Below are 24,557 nucleotides of genomic sequence, written 5' to 3' on the forward strand. Positions count from 1 at the left end.
AGTAGCATTTTTCAAGACTTATGTTTTACCTGAATTATAATATATATCCTGCAAAATACACATTTTCATTTATTGGAAATGTTGAGTGTTTAACATTTTACCATTATTTATCATTTTTAATGATGTAACTGAGAATTTTGAAAGTGAGTAGAGGCCAAACATTTTCTAATATATATATATCACATAGTTAGAAAAAAAGAAGACAAAAAAGAGCAAGTAAACATCATTGTTTCTCATTGTAGTGTTCTTGATACATATTGCCAAGATAACTTATCCTACATTTCAGCAAAGTGGATCTTTTTAGAATCTGGCAGAAATTTCCCTAATTAAATATCTTTTGCTTGCTCTTCAGGAAATCTAGGAGAGGAAGTGTGCACAGACTCCCTTAATAGAACTCTGTCAGTTTAGGGCCAGTGCTCACCCCTAACCAAGTTCACCTTGTGAAACTCCTGTTTTGAGAGAAGAAAATACATTAGGAGATTCTGATTTGATTCTGTCAGCATCATCTAAAAAGTTTAATAATACTTCAAAGATTTTACTTGAAGATCTTTAGTTCTAAGTGTTCCTCCAAAGAAACATTGTTGATATAATATTGGAGAACCTATTAATATATCACATCAAAAATGAAAATATTTTTGTCATTTTAAGGTGTTAAAATGCATTTAATAAAATATTTAAAATAATGCTGATGAAAACAAATTTTAAAACTCTTGAAAATCCTAAGAACACTTTTTACTATTTTAAAAAGAATTCAGTCTTGCATCCTGATATATGATAAATATGTAGCAATTAATAGTTCCATTATATACCAACAATAGCTAATTTGAAAGTGTAATTGAAAGAATTTATTCGGAAAAATAAAGTTATAAAATACATGGAAATAATCCTTACATAAATCCAAATAACTCATAGAAAATTATAAACTTGTTGAGAAAAGAAAATTTAATGAGAAAAAAATAGAGATTGATGCCATGTTCCTGAATGAGAAGACATTATATTAAATATATGAGTTATATACAAATTGCTTTGAAATTTCAACAAAAATCCTAACTTTCTTTGGGAGCTTGACCTACTGTACTGATATAAAGCTAGGTAAAAAAACAAGCAAGAATAGATATGAGAATTTTTTAAAAGCAAAGTACTTATGTGGATAAGAAAGCATAATATTGTTATTACCATAAAATTATCATGATACCCACAGAAATATAACACTGGGTGAAAGGAAGTTACATAAAAACTTCATCTAATATAATTAAGTGTTTAGAATGTTATATAGACATCTACCTATCTAGCCGTTGGGGGAAATTAGCATGGCAGAGTTTGGTCAGCCGTTTACCCAGGTGGAGATCATTTTAGAGACTGGCAAACTAAATTCTGTGGGGAAAATCTAGCCTGAAGCCTAGTTTTGTAAATAAAGTTTTCTTGGAACATAACCATGTACTTTCATTTATCTATTGTCCATGGCTGCTTTCCTGTTACAGTGGACAAGTAAGAAGTTGCAAAAGAGACCACGTGGCTTGTAAAGCCAAAGCATTTACTCTCTGTCCCTTTACAGAAAAAGTTTTCTGACCGTTAATTTAGATCAAGGATTATAGAATCAAATGATTGCAGGATGCAGGCGGGTAAAAGCATGAGGAATGAACAGGACGAAGCATGGGTGCACCTATTATGGAAGTGATAGGGAACTGGGTGCAGTGATTTTTCAAGAGCAGCTAGAACTCCATATGTTTTTCTCCTCAAATGTGAAAGATGATGTGTTAAAAATGGGATTTCAACTTTTTTGTGGGGGCATAAGAAAAAAATCACACATTTGCAATCTGGATTCAACCCAATAATGGCTGTCAGTTTCCAAGCTCTGGTTTTAACTCTAACATCATTCCACACAGAAAAAGAAATTATTATAAAGTATGTATAAAAAACAATAAGAATTATATATATAAATGTATATGTATATTATAATTACATGTAAATTATATAATCATAAAAGTATAATTATTTGACATTTTATATATTCTACATATATGTGTAGATAAAACTGTATATTTTTCCTTATATTCGTGTAGATAGATAGATATTGGTCTAATTTCTGAATGTTAATAAAAGATCTAAACTTAAAAGCAAAGTAAAAAATAAAAAACACATTACAATTTTTAATACTCAAAACAAATTATTTATACTAAAATATTATTAGCAAAATAATGTATGAATGTTTATGAATTGTGATATTATATGAATACTGTAAACTAAAAATTGATAATCTTAAGTGATCAGCAGATAATTCCAGAAAGAGAGAAAATACAGAGATCTAAGAAACATATGAGAAATCTTCAACTTCACTAGTAAGCAAAGAACTGCAAATTAATATAATGAGATGCCATTTTCTTACCAAATAAGAAAAGTAAAAAAATCACAATATTTTATGATGTTGGGTATGTTGTACTCTTTAATGTGTTTTGTTATATTTCAGTATAAGTTAATACAATTTTTCTAGGCAGAAATTTAGCGAAATATTTTGAGGCTTAAAGTTTATACCTTGTGTAAATAAAATTTGGTGCAAAATAGTGTGAATTCAATTTTATTAAAAATATATAATAGAAACCACCAGAAGAAAATGCATCGTTATTTTAACTATGATTTCCTCTGTGTGGTAGATCATTTACTTTTCTGTTTCTTTATCTTTCTTCTGCTTTCTAAATGTTTTATGTGAACTTTTAAGTCAGATGTTTTTAAAAGTTAAAAAAAAATAAAACTGGAAGAGGAAAAAAACTTCATTTTAGTCTAATGTGAGAGTTTAATTGTTTTTCCAGTGTTAGCTACTAGTGGCGGCTATTATAAAATTTAGCTCATCTCCTTATCTGTTTCCTAAACTATCAGAGCATCCCGTGGCCATGGTAGCAATGAAACTCACCTTGTCACCACCCTCACTCCAAGTTTTCTCTGGGCTACATCATCCCGGTTCTGTTAATATCCACAAAGTATTTTTTTTCTTCAGTCATTTTATGAGCATTATTATTTTCTATGGAAATCTCTAAATATTTCTCCAATATTCTTTTTTAAGCACTGAAACAAAAGCTTTGCACAGCACTTTAACACGAACATGATAAATATCAAAATAAATTGCTGTTATTTATTCCAATTATGTTTTGTGAATATTTAAGCATACAGGCATCCAGAGTACCAGTTGCCTTTTCTAATATGTGAAAATGGTAACATTTTTGTGTGTTTTATAAGATAATTTACATTGTTTAATATTATTTTCTGAAACTGCTAACTGATTACTATAATTGTAGAATGTGGCAAAATAAGGTAAAATATTACTTTTGAAAATTTATTGTATTTTATAATCTTCTTATTTTAACAGTTCCTTGCCTCTCTAACTTTACTGCACCAATGGGAACAGTCCTTTCTCCTGATTACCCAGAAGGGTATGGAAATAATTTAAACTGCATCTGGACAATAATCTCTGATCCAGGAAGTCGGATACACCTGTCCTTTAATGACTTTGATCTGGAATCCCAGTTTGACTTCCTTGCCATTAAAGATGGTGACTCTCCAGACTCCCCAATTCTTGGAACCTTTACTGGGGCTGAGGTGCCTTCTCATCTTACTAGTAATAGTCATATACTGCGATTGGAATTTCAAGCTGACCACTCAATGTCAGGACGTGGCTTTAACATCACTTATAACAGTAAGGTTATTTTTTCCATATAACATATTTCTACAAAGTAGAGCCAGAAAAGAACCATGCAAACTCTCTTGTTCCATAGATAAGGAAACTTAGACAAGTCATACACAGTCATGTGCTAAATAATATTTTGGTCAGCAACAGACTGCATATAAGAAGGTTGTCCCATAAGATTAGGACATATAGCTAGGTGTGTTGTAGGCTATACCATCTAGGTTGTGTAAGCACACTATCGTGTTCGCACAATGACGAAGTCGCCTAAGAACACATTTCTCCTAGGATGTCCCTGTTGTTAGGCAACACATGACTGTACATAATTGTATCAGGAACGGTCATTTAGTCCTGGGTTTCCAACCATATTTTACTCCCCATTGTGTCATTTCTCTTTGTTTGTGAGAGGCCTGGTAATAAGGGAATATGTTTCAAATATTATTATATTGGCCAATATGTTAGCTTATTCTATTAAATCTTATAAGCATAAGCTCAAACGTACGATACATCACATACCTTGCTTCATTATTGGTATGCAAACATAAGGGAGATGCATCTTTCCTTCAAGATGTTCATAAACCAATAGAGGACTTTAAACAAATAATGACAGCACAGAGTTATAAATCCAAAGACAAAATTCACAAGGCTACAGAAGCATCACAAAGAAGGAAATCGGTAATTTAGGAGCAGCAGACAACTGAGCTGACTTAGCAAAGCCTCCATGGGGGAAAAATATCTTAGTGATTGAGAATCTTAGGTCTAAAGTAAAACTATACAATTTGCTACATTTTTGAGTTTAATAACTGAGGCTCAGTGTCCTAATTGGTAAAATCATATTGGGTCTCTGTAAGGAGTAAATTAGGTGATGCATATAAATGATTTAGTATAGACTATATGGTACCTAATAAATCTTGATAAACATTATTATTGTTTACTTGTGTTACCTTGACATATTATATCATTGTGTCTTTTTATTGCTCTAGATTTGCGATTTCTTTGAGGTTATTTAGCTATTGTCTATCACTCATTTTTTGTATTTCAAAAGGATGAATATTAGTTTTCTGCCAAAAAGCATGCATAAAGATAGCAAAAAGATGAATCACATAGAGGAGAAAATATCTTAGTAGGTTAATATGCTTACATACTAGTGCTCCTGCTTGCCGATGTTCTACACGAAGCCATAGGATACCAGCGATTTGTATTGTTTTTCCTTGAAACTACCACATGCTGTCAGATTTTGTTCGACTTGATGAGTTAATATTTGCATCATTAACAAGAGGATTTAGTTTCCTGCTCTTTAAAAAAGAATTGCACCGCTCACCCCTGCCCCTGCTCGTTCAATGCTGAGCTTTGGCAGTTAGTGACAAAATGCAGTTATTATTGTCTTTTCAGTGTCACTAGTGCTGAATACTGTCACTAATAAGTTGTCAACATGTAATTGCACGTCATTAAAGTCAGCTTAGCTTTGACAGGTGTCATAGAGACTTGCTGTATAAAATGGTTATTTTACCTGAAAGTCCTTTTTAAAATATTTCAAATATATGTAAAAGATAGATACATATATGCACTTATCTATTTACAATTTTTATTTGGTTTTAAATGCACAATATTTTTAACTTTGATGTTTATGGTACCTTCAAGGTATTATGGAAATATGCCTCCTTGTTCCTTTTCTGTTTCTCTAGTAAATAATTTAATGCACCATACGCAAATTTTTATATTTAATGCTTACTATTGAAATTCTTTTTTTTCTGAAAAAATATCACAGGCATTATATGTAGGAGCAACTAGGTTTAATCAAAATTGAAGTTTTAAAAGCACAACAGAAAACAGTGATTAGAAGTAGTTTTACCTACAAAATATATTTTATCTATTTTAGAATTTACCTTAATATTTAATGAGGTAGTTTTTAACTTAAAAATGAGGAGAATGGATAATAAAATTATATAATTTATAGACAATGTCAAAGTGGGGATTAGTAAGAAAATTTAAAATAACTCATGATGTACTCATGCAGTATGAATATAAAAATATTAACTTGTAAATACCTCATAAAATGTTTTACATTTTTAGACTTTGCTGCTTCAGATATTCCATTTATACTTTACTAATTTAAACATTTGTAGTGCATATTTGGTCATCCAGTTGAATAAAGAGAAAAATTTGTAGGGTTCATGTAATCTATAATCTATGAGAAATTCAAGTAAGCGCATTGTTACTACATATCTGCTACTTTCTAGGACTGGGCTAAATATACGCCGTGGGAGACACAAGGTAAAATTATATAGTGGCCCTGAACTGAAGAATTCACATTCTCTAGAGAGACATGAAACAAATAATCCAAGATACAATATGTTGTTGAGAAAAAATTAAAAGCTAGACCTGGGGAAACATTTCAATGTTGTCTCTATGACCTGAGGCAAGCTACTTAACTTTTTCTGAATCTCACATTACTCTTGAGAGTGAATGGCCATAATTTGCTCATCAGGCTGTTGTAAATGTTAAATGAGATAGTAACATTTCTAAAGCTCCTATCACAATGCCTAGAACTTAGTAATTGCAAAAACGTTAGCTCCCTTCCCTTTTCCTAGACAGCAGAAACAGACGATCTATTGAAAATTATAAAGAAATTGTAAGACTTTCATACTAGATTAAAACATTTCACTTTAATACTCACAACGAGATTATCTCTCCATTCCAAACAGTGAATCACAAGAAAAGTTTGCAATGGGATATAATAAGCCTGCTCTGTGTTCGTATTAATCGGAATTCTGACTAGCTGTTACTGGCCATTTTTGCATAGACTAAACCTAATGGTCTCCAGAAATAAGCAGAAACAATTCCATTTTGAAATCTTGTAATCTTACAGTATAATTCATATTTTAAAACAGTCACATCTGTTACATGTCACAGGCAATCAGTTATCGTCAGAGGAGAGCTTCCAATTTTTTTTTAAATAAGTAAAGACTTTTCTAGAAATAAACATAAGCTTTTTGAAAATCACTTTTTCTCACTCCAAATACGCAAGGGTCTCTCATAATGCTTGTTTATCTTTTTGTTTGTTTGCTGTTCTCAAGCGTTTGGACATAATGAATGTCCTGATCCTGGAATACCAATCAATGCACGGCGGTTTGGGGACAACTTTCAATTAGGAAGTTCGATTTCAGTTATTTGTGAAGAAGGATTTATTAAAACCCAGGGAACAGAAACAATTACGTGTATTCTTATGGATGGAAAAGTAATGTGGAGTGGACCAATTCCAAGATGTGGAGGTAAGTGCAATGGTCAGTGAAAAATATAACCCCATCATCTTTATGCACTAGAAACCACAACAGGAAATGCATTGTTTTACCAGGACTGCTGTAATCTTTATCTTAAAATATTATTTAGTATTATACATTAGACATGTATATTTAAGCAATTACACTTTTAATTTTTTATGTGAAAATAATATTTTAGAAACCTTTTAGAAGCTCCCTTTAAAAAGAGCTCTTATTAAAAGATACACATTAATAAACAGTAAATATTGGTTGCATATGCAAATTCTCTTTAGTATACTTCATAGTTATAGTTTAATACACTTTATGGTTTCCATCGATTTTTTTTTAGTATTTTAACTTAATTTTGAAAAATGTGTTTATTATTAATTGCAGTAAATAAAATTGTGCTGAAGCAGCCATTATTTAAAATGTATAATTTTTGTAGGCATAGTTCTGAACAACTTTTTTTCAGTTTTGATTTGCCCAATAAAATGTAGTCAAGAAAGTTCAGTACAATATATATGCGTATAATATATATAAAATGTTTGGAAGTATCTATCTTTGAATATATGCTGTTACATAAAGTCACAAATTATATTGGTAAGAAGGAAGGACAATCATTCTTAAAATTAAAATATATCAAGTATATAGTGTATCAACTTAGAATCTATAGGAATGTGTGTGTATTGGTGGGGCACTTTATTTAGAATTGCCACAGTTAGAAATTAACCTTCTGAACTCTGCTTTTCTTCTGCCACTCTAGTGCCTAAAGTTACATATCTATTTTATTAAAAAATATATAGAAGAACTTTTACTAAGAATTAGATGAACTGAAACCATGAAACACCCTTTAACAGATCATCATGTAATGATTAGGCGATCATTTTAAATGGTTTCTTGTTTTTCTTGCTTTCCTGATTTTCTTCTTACCTGTGCCCAAACTGACAATGGAACCTTTGTTTTCTCAATTTCTAGCTGATAAATTGAGAATACTTAATATATACTTTTTGGAAGCATAGCCCATTTAAATAATACAGACGTTACCTATAAATGCTGAGTTTCACTGAGTTGAACGTTTGCATAATGTCTCATGATGAACTAATCCAGACCATGCAATTGTTTTCCCGTTACCCCTTCACTTAGCACCTCCCTCCTCTTCTAATTGCTTTCTCAGGGGCCGAACTGGATGACTTCAGTGTTCCTTTTCAAACATCCCTGGCAATGGTTATAACTATGCTATTATGTTTAAAAAACATAATAGAGTTGCACAAAAAAGGACTGAAATAAAAAGGGAAGAATGGAAAGCAGTGTTCAATTTTTTCCATCATACTTTGTCCCTGAGCTCATTCATTCTTTTCACTGTAGTTCCTGACTCAGACTTGGGGAATCAGTCAGGAAAGCCTACCTCAGTATTTGAAGGAAAAGTAGGAGATGAGAGAAATTTTGTTTCAGGTGGAAGAAACAGCACTGGTTCAGTCTGACTGGAGTTTAGGATTGAGGGACAGGGTTTGATGAATGACCAGAGGGGTGCAAAGCAGGAAATGCTTTGTAAACAATGCTAAACAGATTCAGATTATCCTGTGGCCAATGGGAAGTCACTTGAGCTCAAAGGTGATATGATCTGAGCCTCTCCCTCCTCTGCACTGGGAGTTGCTTACAGTTCCAGTGACAGACACAGAGACCACCTCCAGGTAATTGTTATCTTGTTGGAGCCTCACTTGCCCAATTAGGGTGTCGGTTGAGGAGCTGCTTGGTGCCTAACTGCATGTGGGGAGGTAAAAATAATTACGTTGACATCAACAAATCACTTTTTGAATCGCTGCTTAGAAAGAGCAATTTTAGTGAAATTTTTCTTTGTGAAAAATGAATGACATTTACTTTTAAAAATAAGTAAAACAAAATATTCGGGAGTCTAATTTGGCACAGGACAAGAGGCCCTCCAGACATCCTAAAAAGAACTTGATGAAGTTTTTCCTGCATCTGTGAGTGAACTTACATGCAGTTGGCTCGCCTGCCAATTTCTGGATCCAACACCAAGGTGGGAACATCACCAAAGTATAACGTTGGATCCAGGGAAGGCAGAATGAGACTGAGCTGGAAGCAGTCTTACCATGATGCTCCCCAAGTTACCTGCCATATCCCTGGCCATGTTTTGAACCAGTTTCCATGCAATAAAGTAGACTACTGTCAAATGCCCTGTAACTAACTCTGGTGGGTTTGATTTCTTAGACTCTAGTTAAGATTTGTAAAGATTTTCTTTAGTTTTGCCTCAATTCTATTTAGATATTAACAACAAAAGCCTGAGACTAGCTGAGGGAAGCTAATTTTTTCTTTTCCTAAGCTTTTTATTTATTTTTTAATCATTTCCCTCCCTCTTCCATCCCCTAAGCTGCCATAAAGCCACTGCCACTTACACAAAGAACTGTGTCTGGGAGCCCACTTTGCCTATCTTCTTCATTCTTTATACCTTCCACATTTTGACAGAAAAGTTCTGTTTATTATTTATTACAGTTTATCTTTTAGGGCACTATCACAGCCTCCTGTATATGCTTAATAATTTAGCTAAAACTTTTTAGTATAATCATATTAAACATTTTATATAGATGAAATATGAATATATATTCTAGTTAGTACAAATAACTTTCCAGTTATATTTCATTGTCTTCACACAAAACATTCCAAAATCAAGTACTTTGTTAAAAGTTGCTTCTGTGTATGGATTGCTGTATGTTAAAATTAGAAAGTAGAAAGGTATTTCTCTTAATCAGACTTTATAGAACAAGGGAAGTCAGTATAAAATGTTTTGATAAGAAAATCCAGGCTTCAACCCACTTAAAGATTGCCTTCTCCCCCCAACTCCCTTCTATCGCAATTGTCTAGAAGTTTAGGCATATAGGCAAATTAGGGATCCACCCATGTTAACCAGTCTTCAACCTTAAAAATGTGCAAAATCTTTGAGAAAAGGTAAAGGAAACTTTTTATCTCCCATGGTCCTTGAATAAGGATTGTTCAGACCAAAAGGGAGAAATGAGATCATAATGTGTTGCAGTTCTGTTCCACAGTTGAACTTAGATTCATTTCAGATAGCTTAAATACAATTGTTGAACAGAATTGGGTTATGCATTTCATTCACTGACCTGAAGTTCAGCACTGGTGCATTAACTAAGGATAGATTTAGGCTCTCTTTGTGAAAACTTGAACCTCTTTCTCGAGAATGGATTGATCAAATTTCCTCATGAGGAAGAAAGATTAGATGCTTTTGAAAGTCTTGTGATCATTCAATTTTGCTAATGGAAAACAAAATTCGTTAATTACTATAATCAGCATTGAAATCATGCACTTTGAATTCTACCACTGTGAGCCTCACTCAATTTAGTGACAATCAATGACTCCTTCACCGACACCTACACTGTAGCCTGGATATAACTGGCTTTATCTAGGGCCAGTCTCTGCATGGTGTCTCCTTCAAAGACACATTCGGAAGCCACGAAGAATAGTGTAGATGGATATCATAGGTCTCCTTTAATGGGCTGAAACAGGGATTTTTATGGTGTGCCACCCAGAAAGCTTTCCAAAAAAGCTCTTTTTTTCTCTCTCTCCACCAGTTTCCCACTCATTGCAGTTGCATAAACACTCTCCCTTTCTTGCCCTGTGGTCCCCTCATGACCCTGCTGCCCTCACATTCATTTATTTTTCTGTTCCACACAGCCCAAGCACCCTGTTGGGCACTAAATTCAGCCCTCAGGAATTGCAGTTTTCTCATGAGAAACTTCCTCTTTGGAATTCCTTCTTTCCACATGCTTTTCTTTTCACATAATATGACCAAAATTCCTTTCAGGGGACTCGAAGGGCATTGCCAGGCTCACTTGGATCATGTCCTTAAAAGTCCCTTCCACCAGCCTACGTGCTAGGAAGTTTGGAAAGGAGGAGAATGGGGCATGAGATAACTGCATTTGGATTTGTTTCTCTCTTCACCTGTGTGTGTGTCTGTATCTCCTGAAACTTGGGTAAGATGATGCTTTTATTTAATGATTTTTTTCAAGGGAATTGTGGGCAACTGTATTTCTTTTATTTCACCAAGTAATGCAAACTAGAGCCATCCCTGACCCTCAAATCCTGGAATCTTTTTCTGACACAGCAGAATCCCGGAGGGGTTTTAGTCACCAGCATTTTCCTTATGACCAATTTTCCTTATGACCAATACTGACGTATAGTAGGCAAATTTTAAGGTCTAATATCTGAACCACTCAGAGAAGTTTACTTACTGAGTTTTGGGAAACCCCCTAGTCTCTGCCCATCTATATTCTGCCTATCCAAGGGCCAACTCCAAAGGGCTGAGACATACTGGCCTTATTGTCCATACTTCAGATGATCTGAGCCTCATTATTTAGCCTTCTTTCTTCACTATCTCTTTTTACCATTTTTAATTTAAAGTCTATTTTGTCTGTGACCTTCTTTCTTAAGCACAGCCATAATTAACTCATTTTTCTCAGCTTTGATTTGCTTCACCAGATTCATGAGACCCTTTGTAGTAGGGATTGAGGGTTATTTGGTAAATTGCCTATAAGGCCATTCTGCCATGAACTTGTTACATGCTTCTGGTCCTCTCATCTATTTAAACCTTTTCTTGGAGAGTGTGTGCCTTTAACCATTCCTATGAGTTTACCACATGTCCGGAACATGTCATTCCATCATTTGCACTCAGCTCGAATTCATCTCGATATTTATGTCCTCCAGCATGGTGAGGCTGAGTGCCATTAGATGGAAGTTTTGATGAATCTGAGTCTACAAATAGCCTAATGCCCAGTGCTGCAGATCAGGAGTCATATCTCAGATGCTTCCAGGAGCAAAGCAGTAACAGAAATGAATTAGGTGGGTTGAATAAAACAGACTACCCTCCTAAGGAAGAGTTGTGATTTCGCAGTTTTTATAGAGACATAGTTGCAGATAAACATTTCTCTGTTTAACAACAACTACAGTAATAATAAATAATATAAGAATGATATTGACAGTTGACAACAGTGTTCCCATTAGCCCGTAACAGTCCCTTCCTGCACATTAGAAAAGAAAATTTTTCAGGAGGAAAATGGCTTGAACTAGTGGTTACTAACATCACTTTAATTGGAAATCCAACAGTGGCAACCAATCCCTTGGGGATTATCCTAGGCCAATGAGCAGGTCAGAAGCCATATACCAACCTGTCTCCCTTTTGATAGAGCATCCCAATGTCTCAAGAAATTGGATGTCCTTTGAACTTACCCAAGAACCATATTACAGATAGTTCTTTTATGAAAAAATTTATTGAGTTCCTCTTTTTTTTGTGAATTTGTGTAACGTGTGTGACACTGCTCAAGTCCAATCTTCTAGCACCTAGAGTCTAGCTAGAACATTGTATCCTGAATTGTGCATTCTCCCTCAGATTGTCATTTCAATCTAAGAGTAGTCTCTACAATGTCCTTTTGACTTTGCATTTATGCTCATGTCTAATTCTTTTTCACCATTTGGCACTACGGTTTTTCTAATAATTTAGCTGCTAATGTGGTATGGTTTGATTCAGGCAGACTCAAAAAATATACCAAAGTTATTCAAGAAGCATTAATAAATAATAGAGACTTTAACTTTGTTTGTCTTTAAGAGTTGGGATGCAAAAGTTTTATACAGTGCAGTAAACAGAAAGCTTTCCAAATATCTTCCTAGGCCACCTCTTCTCCGTCTTCCATTCAAGGCAGCTGTTACATGTAAAAATCATCATCATCATATCATCATCATCGTCATCATCATTTTTTCTCTCATGCTTACACACACAGTCCTGTCATCACTAAGCTGTTCTCTCCCTTCCTATTTTCCCTGTCTCAGTCCCACGTCCTTGTTCACATTTATGCAGCCACTCTCCTCCATATTTAAGCCTCAGATTAACACAAGACCTACTCACTCTACTGTACTCCACCCCTAGGAAAATTTAGTTCATCCCATTCTAATAGTTTTCAGTTGAGATTCTATCTCCTTGGAAGCTTGGTAGATACAATTCTCCACTGCTTTATAAGAAATTATGCATTGGTTTGGGGGAAAAAAAGAGAGAGAGAGAAAGTTTTTGACATCTCTTTTCAAGCTACTCTCTGAGTTGCACTTCTACTTTATAAATGCCTGCTTCTGTATTTGCCAGTAATAAACCAGTCAACGAATCCCAAAAGAACTTGAAAGAGATACCATGCCGTGAGACTTAGAATAAAACAAGAAAGTTCTCTTCCTAAGTGTCAAGCAGTGAACACTAAGTCATCTAGAGTTTTCTGTTTTAAAAAGCAAGACAGTTGGACATAAATTAAGTCTCCTATCTCTGTCGCAGTCACAGAAGGAAACTGTTCCTGGGTATGAAGATTTATTATTCATTGTTGAATGTCATTTTTTTTAAAAAGAAATGCTACTGAACTATACTCATGTAGACTGAAAGATGAGAAGGATTTATTTGCAGACCAAAAACGAGAGTTGGCTTAAAATGTATTCATTATTTTGTTATAAAATCTGAAATGCATTCCATTTACTTTTTGAAATCAGATGTTCCTTAGTAGTTTAAAGTTATAATATTATTTAACTATTCATGGAAAAATAAGTAAAACAAGTCTAAAAATTGTGTACTTTATTAAATTTTATTTTATTAAATATACTACTCAGGTTCATTTTAGTCTCTTTCTGGTTTTTCTTCATCTCTGTGATCTGTATTTGTGTGTGTTTTGGAGTTAAGTCTTCGATATTTTCTCCTCTTTATTTCCGCTTATTCTATTGGTAATTTTCATCCAGTCTCCAACTTTAAATACATCTATGTGTGGACATCTCTCAAATTTGCATCTCCAGCCTAGTTCTGTGTCCTGAAGTCCAGACTCATATATTCAACTTCCTACTCAACATCTCCACTTGGATGTTTAATAGGCATCTCAACCTTAACCTGTCCAAAGCTGATCCGATCTGCTCCCTTTGTCACTCCAAATCTGCTACCGTCACAGACTTTCTCCACCATCATTAATAGCGCCCCATTCTTCCAGTAATTCAGGCCAAAACTGTTGGAATAATTCCCGACTCCTTTCTTTTTATCATAGTCATACACAATCCATCAGACAAACCCATTAACTCTACCTCTGAAATATATTCAAAACCCATCTACTTCTTACTTCCTCCACTGCTGTCATCCTGCTCCCAGCAACCATTATCTCTGGCCTTGATTACTGCAACAGCCTCCTAACTGATCTCGCTGTTTCTGCCCTTGCTCCTATTCAATTCTGTAGAAGTGGTTTATTGTTTAGGTCTCCTGTGTCCACAGATTAGTTTCTTATAGTCATTTCTCCTCTGGGACTCAGAGGCTCTGATGCGTTTATGCTATCTGCTTCTTTCCTCCTTTTTACCTGGCTCTCCCATGCCCTTTGCTCTGTAGCTAGCAGTGACCTCTTTGATCTAAAGCAATCCCCTCAACAAAAATGGAAATGGAATATTGGCTTTCTGGATTACATGGTCATGTTCTTGAATATAATTAGGATGTAATACATTCACTGGACTGCTTTATAGATAAAGAGGATTACATTTAATGAAATACATTGGAAGAGTCAGGTGAATGGTATTGGCTCAAAGCTGTTGGTTTAATCAAGATGCTGAGTTAAGACTAACTGACAGAAAAGTTGCCCCTTCCTTGTGGAAACTCATAATGATTTTGGATATAATATCATTGGGGCCTCCATGACAAGAAAAGAATAGGAGCAAAATGCATGACCAATAAGCTATAGAGGCGAATTTTCTTGTTGCTTTGGAATTGGCAACTGAGACCCCAAGCTAAGGAGAAAAAAGCTTCAATATCTTCCTCCATAAAAAAATTGAGGTCCCAAAACCCACTACATGGCTTATTAAGTGGATTCTGACTCATCTCGCTCAATCATAACCTCAGCTATCCCACTCCCAACTTATACAAGCAACAAAAGGAAAGTAAGGAAGATTGAGAAATCTTTCTATGTGTCTATCATCTATCTATCTACCTGTAACAGTTGGAATCAAAAGTTGTTCAGCTTTCCATTTATCTCCCTAAGGGAAGGAGGTTGCCAATCTCCTTCTCTTCAAACCAAGTTGAGGGGAAGAGCTCTGAAAGAATCCCTCACAGAGAATGGAGTTGCTTGTGAAAAAAAGAAACTAGAATCCCCGGGTGGATATCTGATTATACAGTATGCTTGCTGCTCTGCCTTCTATACTGATTGAGCAAGAGAAAGAAAATTGGCAAGAGCTGGCAGATTGAAGAGAGAGAGCTGTCTAGTTCAAATAATTTGGCAAGTCAATGAGGTGAGTTCCCTGTGCATCAAATGAATACCAAAGAAGGTGCCTGGGCTTGGCCATCAGGTGAAGGAAACCCAACAACCAGAGACCATAGCATGTACTTCCAGGGATGGGAGAAGGGTGGTGTCTGGAAAAGTTGAGTTTTTCCTATATCAAGGAATTATGCAGGAAGACGACGCTCCCCAACTCTTGGCCCTTCCAAAGAACTCATTCAGTCTCCTCACGGAGAACAAACGTTTTCCATATCTGACAAATGGAAGGCATCAGGGACCAATCAGAGTTAGTGAGGGAAACAGTGAAAGCCAGGAGAGGACTATGACAACATGATCTACCTCATCCTAGCCCTAACACATCACAGGAAAAAGGAACTAAAAGGAAGAGGAAGGAGACAAGTTGAGAATGAGGAGACAACATCGTCTCTGCTACAAGTGCTAAAGTGAATGGAAGAATGAATCAACAAATGCTGGTCTTCCATTAGCACACTTCTCCCCATCTCTCTGGCCATTGCTCAAAGATGCACCTTGGGTGGATGGGTGGAGGGATTAAGGTAAGAGTTTTAAATTGAACTGGACGAAGTTTTTTAATACCGATAGTGATGAGAAAGTTAAAGGATCTGCCCATCATTTCTTTAAGGAGAGGGAGATTTGGCAGTGCATATTAGGGAGTAATTAGGCAGTAATTAGGGGGAAAAAGGCAGTGATTAGGGGGAAAAACACAGTAATTAGGGAAGAAAAAGAAAAGAAATCAATTTCTGGTTTTGTTCCACCAATTTCAGAATGTTCCGTAAAATGCTCAGTGAAGCAAGAACTTCCTTGCCCTCCACTGAGAACTCCCTGCGTAACTATGGCTCACGCTCCTTCCTATTCCCTAAGGGAATATCTGAGAGCATTCCTTGAGTGAATAGGATGGGACTGAAGTCCCTAGAGAACTGTTTGGAGGCAAAACTGGACTTGCATGTCTGATGAACTTTCCCTTTGAGGATAAGGGGTTTTCTCTTGAATATCAATTAGCCTCAAAAGGAAAGGAAATCCTTCTCATTCACAGATACTGCATTCTCTTTGGAGGGAGTTCTTTTGAGGGAGCAATTAGAGTAACAATTTGATGCATGTATCAGAATTTATTTGTGGTCCTCAAAGAGAGAATGTGTGTTCACACATGTAAACATATTTATATCTAAAAATAAACCCCTCTTTTAGTTACATATTTAAGTAGTATTAAATTCCAGGTCTCCTGGAGGACTAACATAGGGGAAACGATTTAGTAGCAAACTGCAAGGTTTTGCTCCTAATCTCTTTGGAGCTAGGTGTGGGGAGAGAGAGTAAGGGTTTATGGAAATGGAAGGAGGTCCAGAGCTGTGATTGCTTCTCTGCAATCCTGGCCCTTTAGTTCTTGTTTTTCCTCTTTTTATCCTAGATACAGATCCAACTTGCTTCCCATAACTTTCTTTGAAACATCATCCAGTGTGCTGAGGTTAGAGAGAGCTGGTGGTTACTTACCACACTTATAACCATAAATTATACTTAAAAAAATAAAATAAAATAGGGAAAGAAATGGAACCATCATTGTGTGATAATCTCTGCTGTGGCATCTAGACTTTATCATGCAGAGGTTGGCAGAAAGGCTGTCTATCAGACCAAGTGTTAGAATGTTCTCTTTTTAAATTCACTTATAGCCAAACCCCTGCAATCTAAACCTAGCTCTTTCTGGTTCCCAACTCCCTTCTGAGCACCTAAGTGCCACTTCTGAGATGAAAGAACATCTCCTGCTGTGGAACACTAGAATTCCTTAGCATTTTTATTCAAGAGAATTTTATCTGACTACAGTCTGAAGCACTTTAGACTCTTTCATACAGGTCTTGAAACATACTGGATATTTTGAATTTGTACATTGTACTTAAGGTAACACAGAAATGAGTCAGTACCCCAACTCAAATTATTTATAACATACTTTCTTCAGGTCTTAGAAAAATAAAACTGGATAAATGAACTATATTCTACTTTATATTTATCATTCATGCTCTGTTTAAAAAGGGAGGATTAGAGGCAACAATCTATATTTCACTAACAGCTCCAAATCACCCCTTTATCCCAGGAACCTGAGAGATTATCCAGGAGACTCTTGGAGCTACTGACCAGCCATATCCTCGTAAATTTTGCCAGTGTGGTCTGTGGGCCAACAGAAATAAAATGACCTGAGGGATTGGGGTGGGCGTGAGGGTCTTGTTAACAATGCAGATTTCTGGGTTCACTTTATAACTACTAAAAGTGCATTCTGGGAATATGCATTTTAACAAGTTCTCTAGGTACCCACTAAGATTTGAAATTCTTCGAAAGCAGTAACCTCTGCATAAAACCAAAAGGTCCTCTACTTTGTTTCTCCACTAACTATAAGCTTCAGAAACAAAGAACTACTTGACTTTCCCTCATACACATTAGTATTTCTCACTTCCTGTCTTTGCTCTTTCTGTCCCCCTCCCCCATCTTCTATTTGTTTTTTAATATAAACCCACCTCTGACAAAATCTCCTTCAAGAACTCTTTCCTAGTGCTCCTGGGGTGTTACCTGTCCCTGCCCTCTGTTTCCAGACTGCCTACTCAGCTCAAGCATATACTTATATTGCACGTTAGCTGAGCCTGTCTTCCTTGTAGAAATTCTATGTCTCCTGAGGGCAGATGTAATGTCATATAGTTTTCTTTTTTTTAATTTCAGCACCTATCATAGTATCTTGTATATAGCAGAAACTACACAAGTGCTTATTCAGTTAGTGAGTACGTGAATAATGAATAAATTAATATTAGGGAAGTACTTAAAATGAGGTGTTTAGAATCTCAAATTTATATTAAAAATCTTTGGGTTGAATATTCTGTTCCCCTAAATCTTCCATTTCTGTCCTCACTAAACCTATGTTAAAGAAAATAAGATATGCTTAAATAAATGTCTCTCTTGGAAAATTAATGCAATATATCTATCATGGAAGTAGTTCCTAACTTGAAATTTAAAGATTTGAATGTGAATCTTATCTCTACCACTACCTAGATCTGTGTTTCTCATCAAGTCATATGTTTCATGATTTTTTCTTCATCTGCAAAACTGGCATAAGAAAGAAATCAGCATTTTTTATGCTACAAGATTATTAAAAGAATCAAATTAAGTAATGTATTTAAAAGACACTCTAAAACTGGAAAGCATTATGACTGTCTTAGTTAGTGTGACAGAAATGGCTCACGGCTTCCCTTTCAGCTGCGCTACCCCATTCACTATACAGAGTTGTAGGAGGGAAATAGCTACGCACTGAGAGACCATTTCACAGCCTCCTTCGCAGTTAGGTATGGCCACGTGAGTAGGCAGAAGTAAGGTAAATAACTTCCAAGCCATGGTCCATAAAAAGCATACACAGAGTGGCCCTCCATGCTCTGTTTCCTTTCCTACCAGGTGAAATGCAAATGATCCCCAAGGCAACCTAGTGAGTCACATGATGAAAATGGCCAAGGCTTTGTTATCCTGGGTCTTGAGAGACTATGAGAAGGAAGGCTATTCTGCCAATAGGTTTACTTCCTTGTACTGTTACATGAGTGTGTCAAAGAAAAATTTTATCAGACAGCGTTCAAAAGGCAAGTCTTTATTCCAGGCTGTTACGATAGGGAAGAGAGATTAAACTCAACTGCACTGAAGGAAGGTTCTTTTCTTTTTCTTTTTGAGGAAGATTAGCCCAGAGTTAACTACTGCCAGTCCTCCTCTTTTTTTTGCTGAGGGAAGCCTGGCCCTGAGCTAACATCTGTGCCCATCTTCCTCTACTTTATATATGGGACGCCTCCCACAGCATGGCGTGCCGAGTGGTGCCACGTCCGCATCCGGGATCCGGACCAGTGAACCCCGGGCCCCTGAGAAGCAGAATGTGTGAACTTAACTGCTGTGCCACCGGGCTAGCCCCAAGAGGGAAAGTTCTTAAGGGCTTGGATGAGCTAGTGGAAAAGTACTAGAGGAAGTTAGGTGAGAGATCTAGCGTCTTGAAGAAGCCTGTCTAAAGTTTAGTCAAGCTGAAGGCCATTTTGGTCAAGTGAGAAATAAACTATTCTGTTAAGCAACTAAAACCTAGGTATTTATTTATTTTACCAGAGACAATATCCTAATTCACACAGGAGAGAGGAAAACCCAAACAGAAATAATCCATCCCAGCCTTTGCCCACTATAGTGATATAATGGGTATTGGTCAATATCTACTTAATTTTATTAAAATAAAATATTTTCTTTCAAAGAGTTGCATATTAAACCATCTTCTATGGTTTTGTTTTTGAGGAAGATGAGCCCTGAGCTAACATCTGCCACCAATCCTCCTCTTTTTTGCTGAGGAAGACTGGCCCTGAGCTAACATCTGTGCCCATCTTCCTCTACTTTATATGTGGGACGCTTGCCATGGCATGGCTTGACTAGCGGTGTATAGGTCTGCACCCGAGATCCAAACTGGTGAACCCAGGGCCGCCGAAGCGGAACGTGAGAACTTAACTGCTGTGCCACCAAGCCAGCCCCCCATCTTTTATGTTTTTCCTCTAAGTATTCATCTTTATCTTCTGCCTACATTGAAGCTTTAATGTCAGCCTGTGTTGAAAACGACACCTAATATAGCCAAGAGCTCCAGATTCTATTTTCTATTTTTTTTTTGTGATATTTCACAGACCTTTTAGCCTCAGCACCGAATCTCATTATTTTTTACATAAAACTCCTTCCTGTTTTGTCTTCCTCATTTTGGAGAATGGAATCACCATCCATCCTGTTGTACAGGCCAGGGGCCCAATCACCAGCTTAGACTCCTTCATCTTGCTCATTCGGTGCATGTAAGCAATAAATGCTTTTCAGTCTGTCTCCTAAATATCTCTCATATTCAGCCCCTCCTTTTTTACCACTGTATTTCAGAATCTGATTATGCCTTTCCTAGATAATTGTAACAGTCCCCTAGTTGATCTCACCAACTCCAGGTGCACTGCCCCTAGTCCATTTTACATGCAACTTCCATTTAAATGAAAGTCTTCTTCTTCACCTAGGTATGTATACGTATCCTTTGTCTACAATTTTTCAATTGCCTATGGTTCACTTTCCTTAATATAGCATACCAGATCCTTTTCTACTCTTCTTCCTTCGTCTCCCATCACTTCTTGGTTCCCTAAAAAGGCACTGGCGTTACTCAAAAACACTGCTAATTCAACCTCTACTCTTTTGCATGTGCTCTTGCTTCCATTTACAATATCCTCTCTCTCTTTTCCTTCTAGTAAACTCTGACTCATCTTAAAGACTCAAATTAAACAGAATCTCTTCCATGAAGCCTTAATTGTAGAAATTGTCCCATCTTCCAGACCCCTTTTCCCATGGACATACCTTTTTTATAGAACTTATGATTATTACTTTTTGTTTATATTTCTGTCTTTTGCACATGGGCACTGTGAGGAAAGAGAGCATCTTAATGATATTTGGAAAGAATTTTCTAGAGTCAAATTACCTCTGTTCAAATCCTTGCTTGCTAGATGCAAATTATTTAAATTCTCTATGCATCAATGTTTTTATCTATGATGATAATACATATGTGGCTGGATTATATAGAGCATTATATAAAATAATCCAAGGGACTTCTTACACAGTGTCTGGCACATAGGAAACATTCAGTAAATGTTAGTTGGCAGAAGTAGTACAAATACCACACAGGCACATACCTAACACATAATTGTCGAATGACTAAAATATGAATGAGTAAATGACGAATGAATGAATGTGACTTTGAAAATACCTCGTTATGTTCTTGATCTCCTCTCTGCTTTCTGTATATTCCAAGTCTCCCTAGTTCAGTCAAGGTTAGTTATTATCTTTTACAGAAGTCTTTCTTAAACCATAGTACGTTAACATCTGGAGGTACACAAGCTTATTTTAGTGTTAAATGTGAAGGCATTTCTTAAATTTCATTAGCTACATATTTATTTTTAGGTATTTTGGAGAAAATATAACTAGCACATAAAAGCTATGATTTCATGGATCCTTTTGCTTAGGGCAAGTCTAAAGAAGTCATTTAAGTTAAAATAAAAGTGAATCTACTTCAGGGAAATTATTAATTCAATAATATAAGCATACGTATATATAGCAAAATTATAAGCTTTGGACAACTAACTTCCTGCCTTTCTGTTTGTATTGCTATTCATATTACAGTTAAATTTCTCTTTACAAATTCAAATCTTTGTTATTAATACTATTGTTAGTTCTTTGTTCCAAAGCCCCTTTTTTCACCTTATATTCTATACTGCTTTCTGCTTTGGGCAGATTGCTACATCTGGTTTTACTTTTTCTCCTGAATGTTTTCTCTATACTTGGTCTCCCCTTATTTTTTCCTGCGTTTCGTCCACTCCATACTCTGCTGCTGTTGCTACACCATGGCTGCTCCTTGTGCCCATCTTCCTGCCATGGGCCTGCTAGTCACTGTGATCAAGAGGGTTTTCCTGACCTCATGAGCTGCACTGAGCATCTCTCTCTTCTCTTAGGTTGCACACCCTCTGGAGGAGTCTGTTCCCATACTATTAGCATAATAATTTTGGAGAATTTTAACCATATATGTAAGAGGAAAAAGCTACTTCAGAATACGTCATAAGTTAACTAAGAGAAGACTCACTTTTCAGCAGGGTCGCTATTCAGGAAAGTCCTTTCAGGAAACAAACAGTAGCCACATCTTCATGTTCCTCCTTTGCTTTACAGGCTTTACAGCCCCCTCCTAACTCTGCCTCCCTCACACTTTGGACGGAGCGACCAGCTGAAATGCTTCTGGGTACTTTTTAATCCGTTATGGCCCAGTATTCAATTGTTAATTTTATGACTGGCTACCTCTTTTAATGATTATCAGACTGAAGAGCACAAATACTTTCCTAGAACAATATGAGTGGACGACATACTAAGGGTTTCTGTCGGAAACTCTCCGTATTTCCAGGACCTTCTCTCACTAAAATACTTTACTCTGTCTTTTAATGTATGGTAATTTAAGTGACTATTATACACATAATTTTATTTTTGAAATATATAATAACCCTACAGGAAATCTAATTATGAGTCATCATAACAAGGAAGAGTAAATAATCCTCGTGAAAATGGTCTCCTTTGAAAGCTTTTTAGGAAACAAAATTATATTCTACTAACAAAGAAAATTTAGTTTTATATGAAAGTTTTTTCTCTTAAAAATAACAAATTTTGACAATTTCTCATAGAAAATATTTTTCTCAAGTGGACATTTTATAGTAATGCTTGACTCGTAGGTCAATTTATAAATATTTCCTATTTTATTTGGGTTATATCAAATTATTTGAAGAATGAAAAAGAGTAAAAATAGTGTCCGGAGCAGTAGCTTTTAGAAATTCCATAAGGTAAAACAGAAAGAAACACATAAATAATAACAAAAAATATAAACACATGGGGTAGAGTTTAAATAGAAAGATGTAAAGAAAATAAAACTATAACATGGTAAGTCATTGGGAATAGTCTCTAATTTATTCAAAAACTGATATAGTATACCAGCTTTTTTTTCTTTGAAGATAATTTTCAATAATTCAATTACTCTGTTCCATTTATTTTCTGTATGTATTTCCTGAAGGGATAAAGCAGGCTAATATAGTTGGGCTGCAGAGTGAAGGGGAGAAGATTAGAGTCGAGTCTACAGAGTAAGCAACAGACAGATCCTGCAGGGCCTTCTTGGTCAACACAGAAAGAAGACATTGTTGGCATGGTCAGATTTATGGTTTAAAAAAAATCACTCTAGGGGGCTGGCCCAGTGGCATGGTGGAAGTTTGCCCACTCTGCCTCATTGGCCCAGGGTTTGCAGGTTTTGATCCCAGGTGCGGTCCTAAACACTGCTCATTACACCATGCTGCGGTGGCATCCCACATACAAAATAGAGGAAGATTAGCACAGATATTAGCTGAGCGACAATCTTCCCCACTAAAAAAAAAAATAATTCTAGCTCTAGCATGAAGGAGAGTTACTGTGGATGAAGAGACCAGTTAGGAAGATTTACTCCAGGGATGAGATTATGGTAATTTAAACTAATGTGGAGCTGTAGAGATGGAGAAAGAAGAATGAGCTTAAGGATGGATTGGAAATGGCAGTAAATGGTAAGGATAATGGAAATATGGAAGATGACTGCTTCCAGCTTTCTGGCTTAAGCAACTCCATGGGAGGTTTCATTTACCAATACAGGAAATTATGGGAGAAGACTGATTTTGAGGTCCTGTTTTATAAAAACTGACTTGAAAGTACTTTGACACTTTTAAGCCTTGTCAACTTTGGCAATTTACTCTTCTCTGAACTTGGTTTGTTCATTCCCAGAATGAGGTGCTTACACTAAAAGATCTAATCAGAACTTACTGGAATTATAATGTTATCAGTGTGGTTTCAATTGTGTGTGAGTTTAGGGAAAAGCAGAAGATTAAATACTTGAAATGAGAAGCTGAGGATTTGAATCTGATGTTAAAGGAAAAAAAGATCAAACACATCCTAGGAAAGGGAATGGTATGGTGAAACTAGTTTGAAGTACATTATTCTAACAGCTGGACTGAAGCAAGAAATTAGCTGATGGGAAATCAGGGAGGAAGCTGAATCAACAAAGGACTGAATTGTAGTAGGGACTCTCGAAAAAGGACGATCAAAGTTTTAGACAGTGTGTAGCATGAATTAGCAGTATTTGATAATGTAAATCGGAAAATGAAAGACAGAGAAACTAAAAATAGCAACTTACATTTTTCTTTGAGCTTTGAAGATGAAGAAGATGATGGAAACACAAGAAGGTATTTAGGAGTTTTATTAGGAGACTTGAGGCTGATCAGTTTTTCTGATATACTGAGTGTGTAGCTATGCCATATTTCAAAAAGTAATTTACTTTTTTTGGGAAAATAATTATCCAATAATAAAAGGACTAGATGCACTTTTACTTTCTTTCTTTCTTTCTTTTTTTTTTTTTGAGGAAGATTAGCCCTGAGCTAACTGCTGCCAATCCTCCTCTTTTTGCTAAGGAAGACTGGCCCTGAGCTAACATCCGTGCCCATCTTCCTCTACTTTATATGTGGGACGCCTGCCACAGCATAGCTTGCCAAGCAGTGCCATGTCCGCACCCAGGATTCGAACCAGCGAACCCCAGGCCGCCAAAGCAGAATGTGTGCACTTAACCGCAGCACCATGGGGCCAGCCCCAACACTTTTACTTTCAAAAACGTTATTAACTAATATTTTATAAGTACATATAGACATTTAAAAAATTATATGTAGTACTAAGAATAATTTCTGCAACTTGTTCTAAAAG

The 24,557-nt window shown here is 35.9% G+C and overlaps 1 protein-coding gene across 1 annotated transcript in view; it reads left to right on the top strand.

Annotated features, from left to right (window-relative positions):
* Positions 1-24,557, top strand: part of CSMD3 (CUB and Sushi multiple domains 3) — a 1,175,747-nt gene that overhangs the window by 760,757 nt on the left and 390,433 nt on the right. Inside the window, exons 15-16 of the mRNA XM_046642300.1 lie at positions 3,362-3,688; positions 6,754-6,948. Of these exons, the coding sequence (XP_046498256.1) occupies positions 3,362-3,688; positions 6,754-6,948 (522 nt within the window). The remainder of the gene's footprint in view (positions 1-3,361; positions 3,689-6,753; positions 6,949-24,557) is intronic.

This window comes from Equus quagga, chromosome 16 (assembly GCF_021613505.1).
Source record: "Equus quagga isolate Etosha38 chromosome 16, UCLA_HA_Equagga_1.0, whole genome shotgun sequence".
NCBI lineage: Eukaryota > Metazoa > Chordata > Mammalia > Perissodactyla > Equidae > Equus > Equus quagga.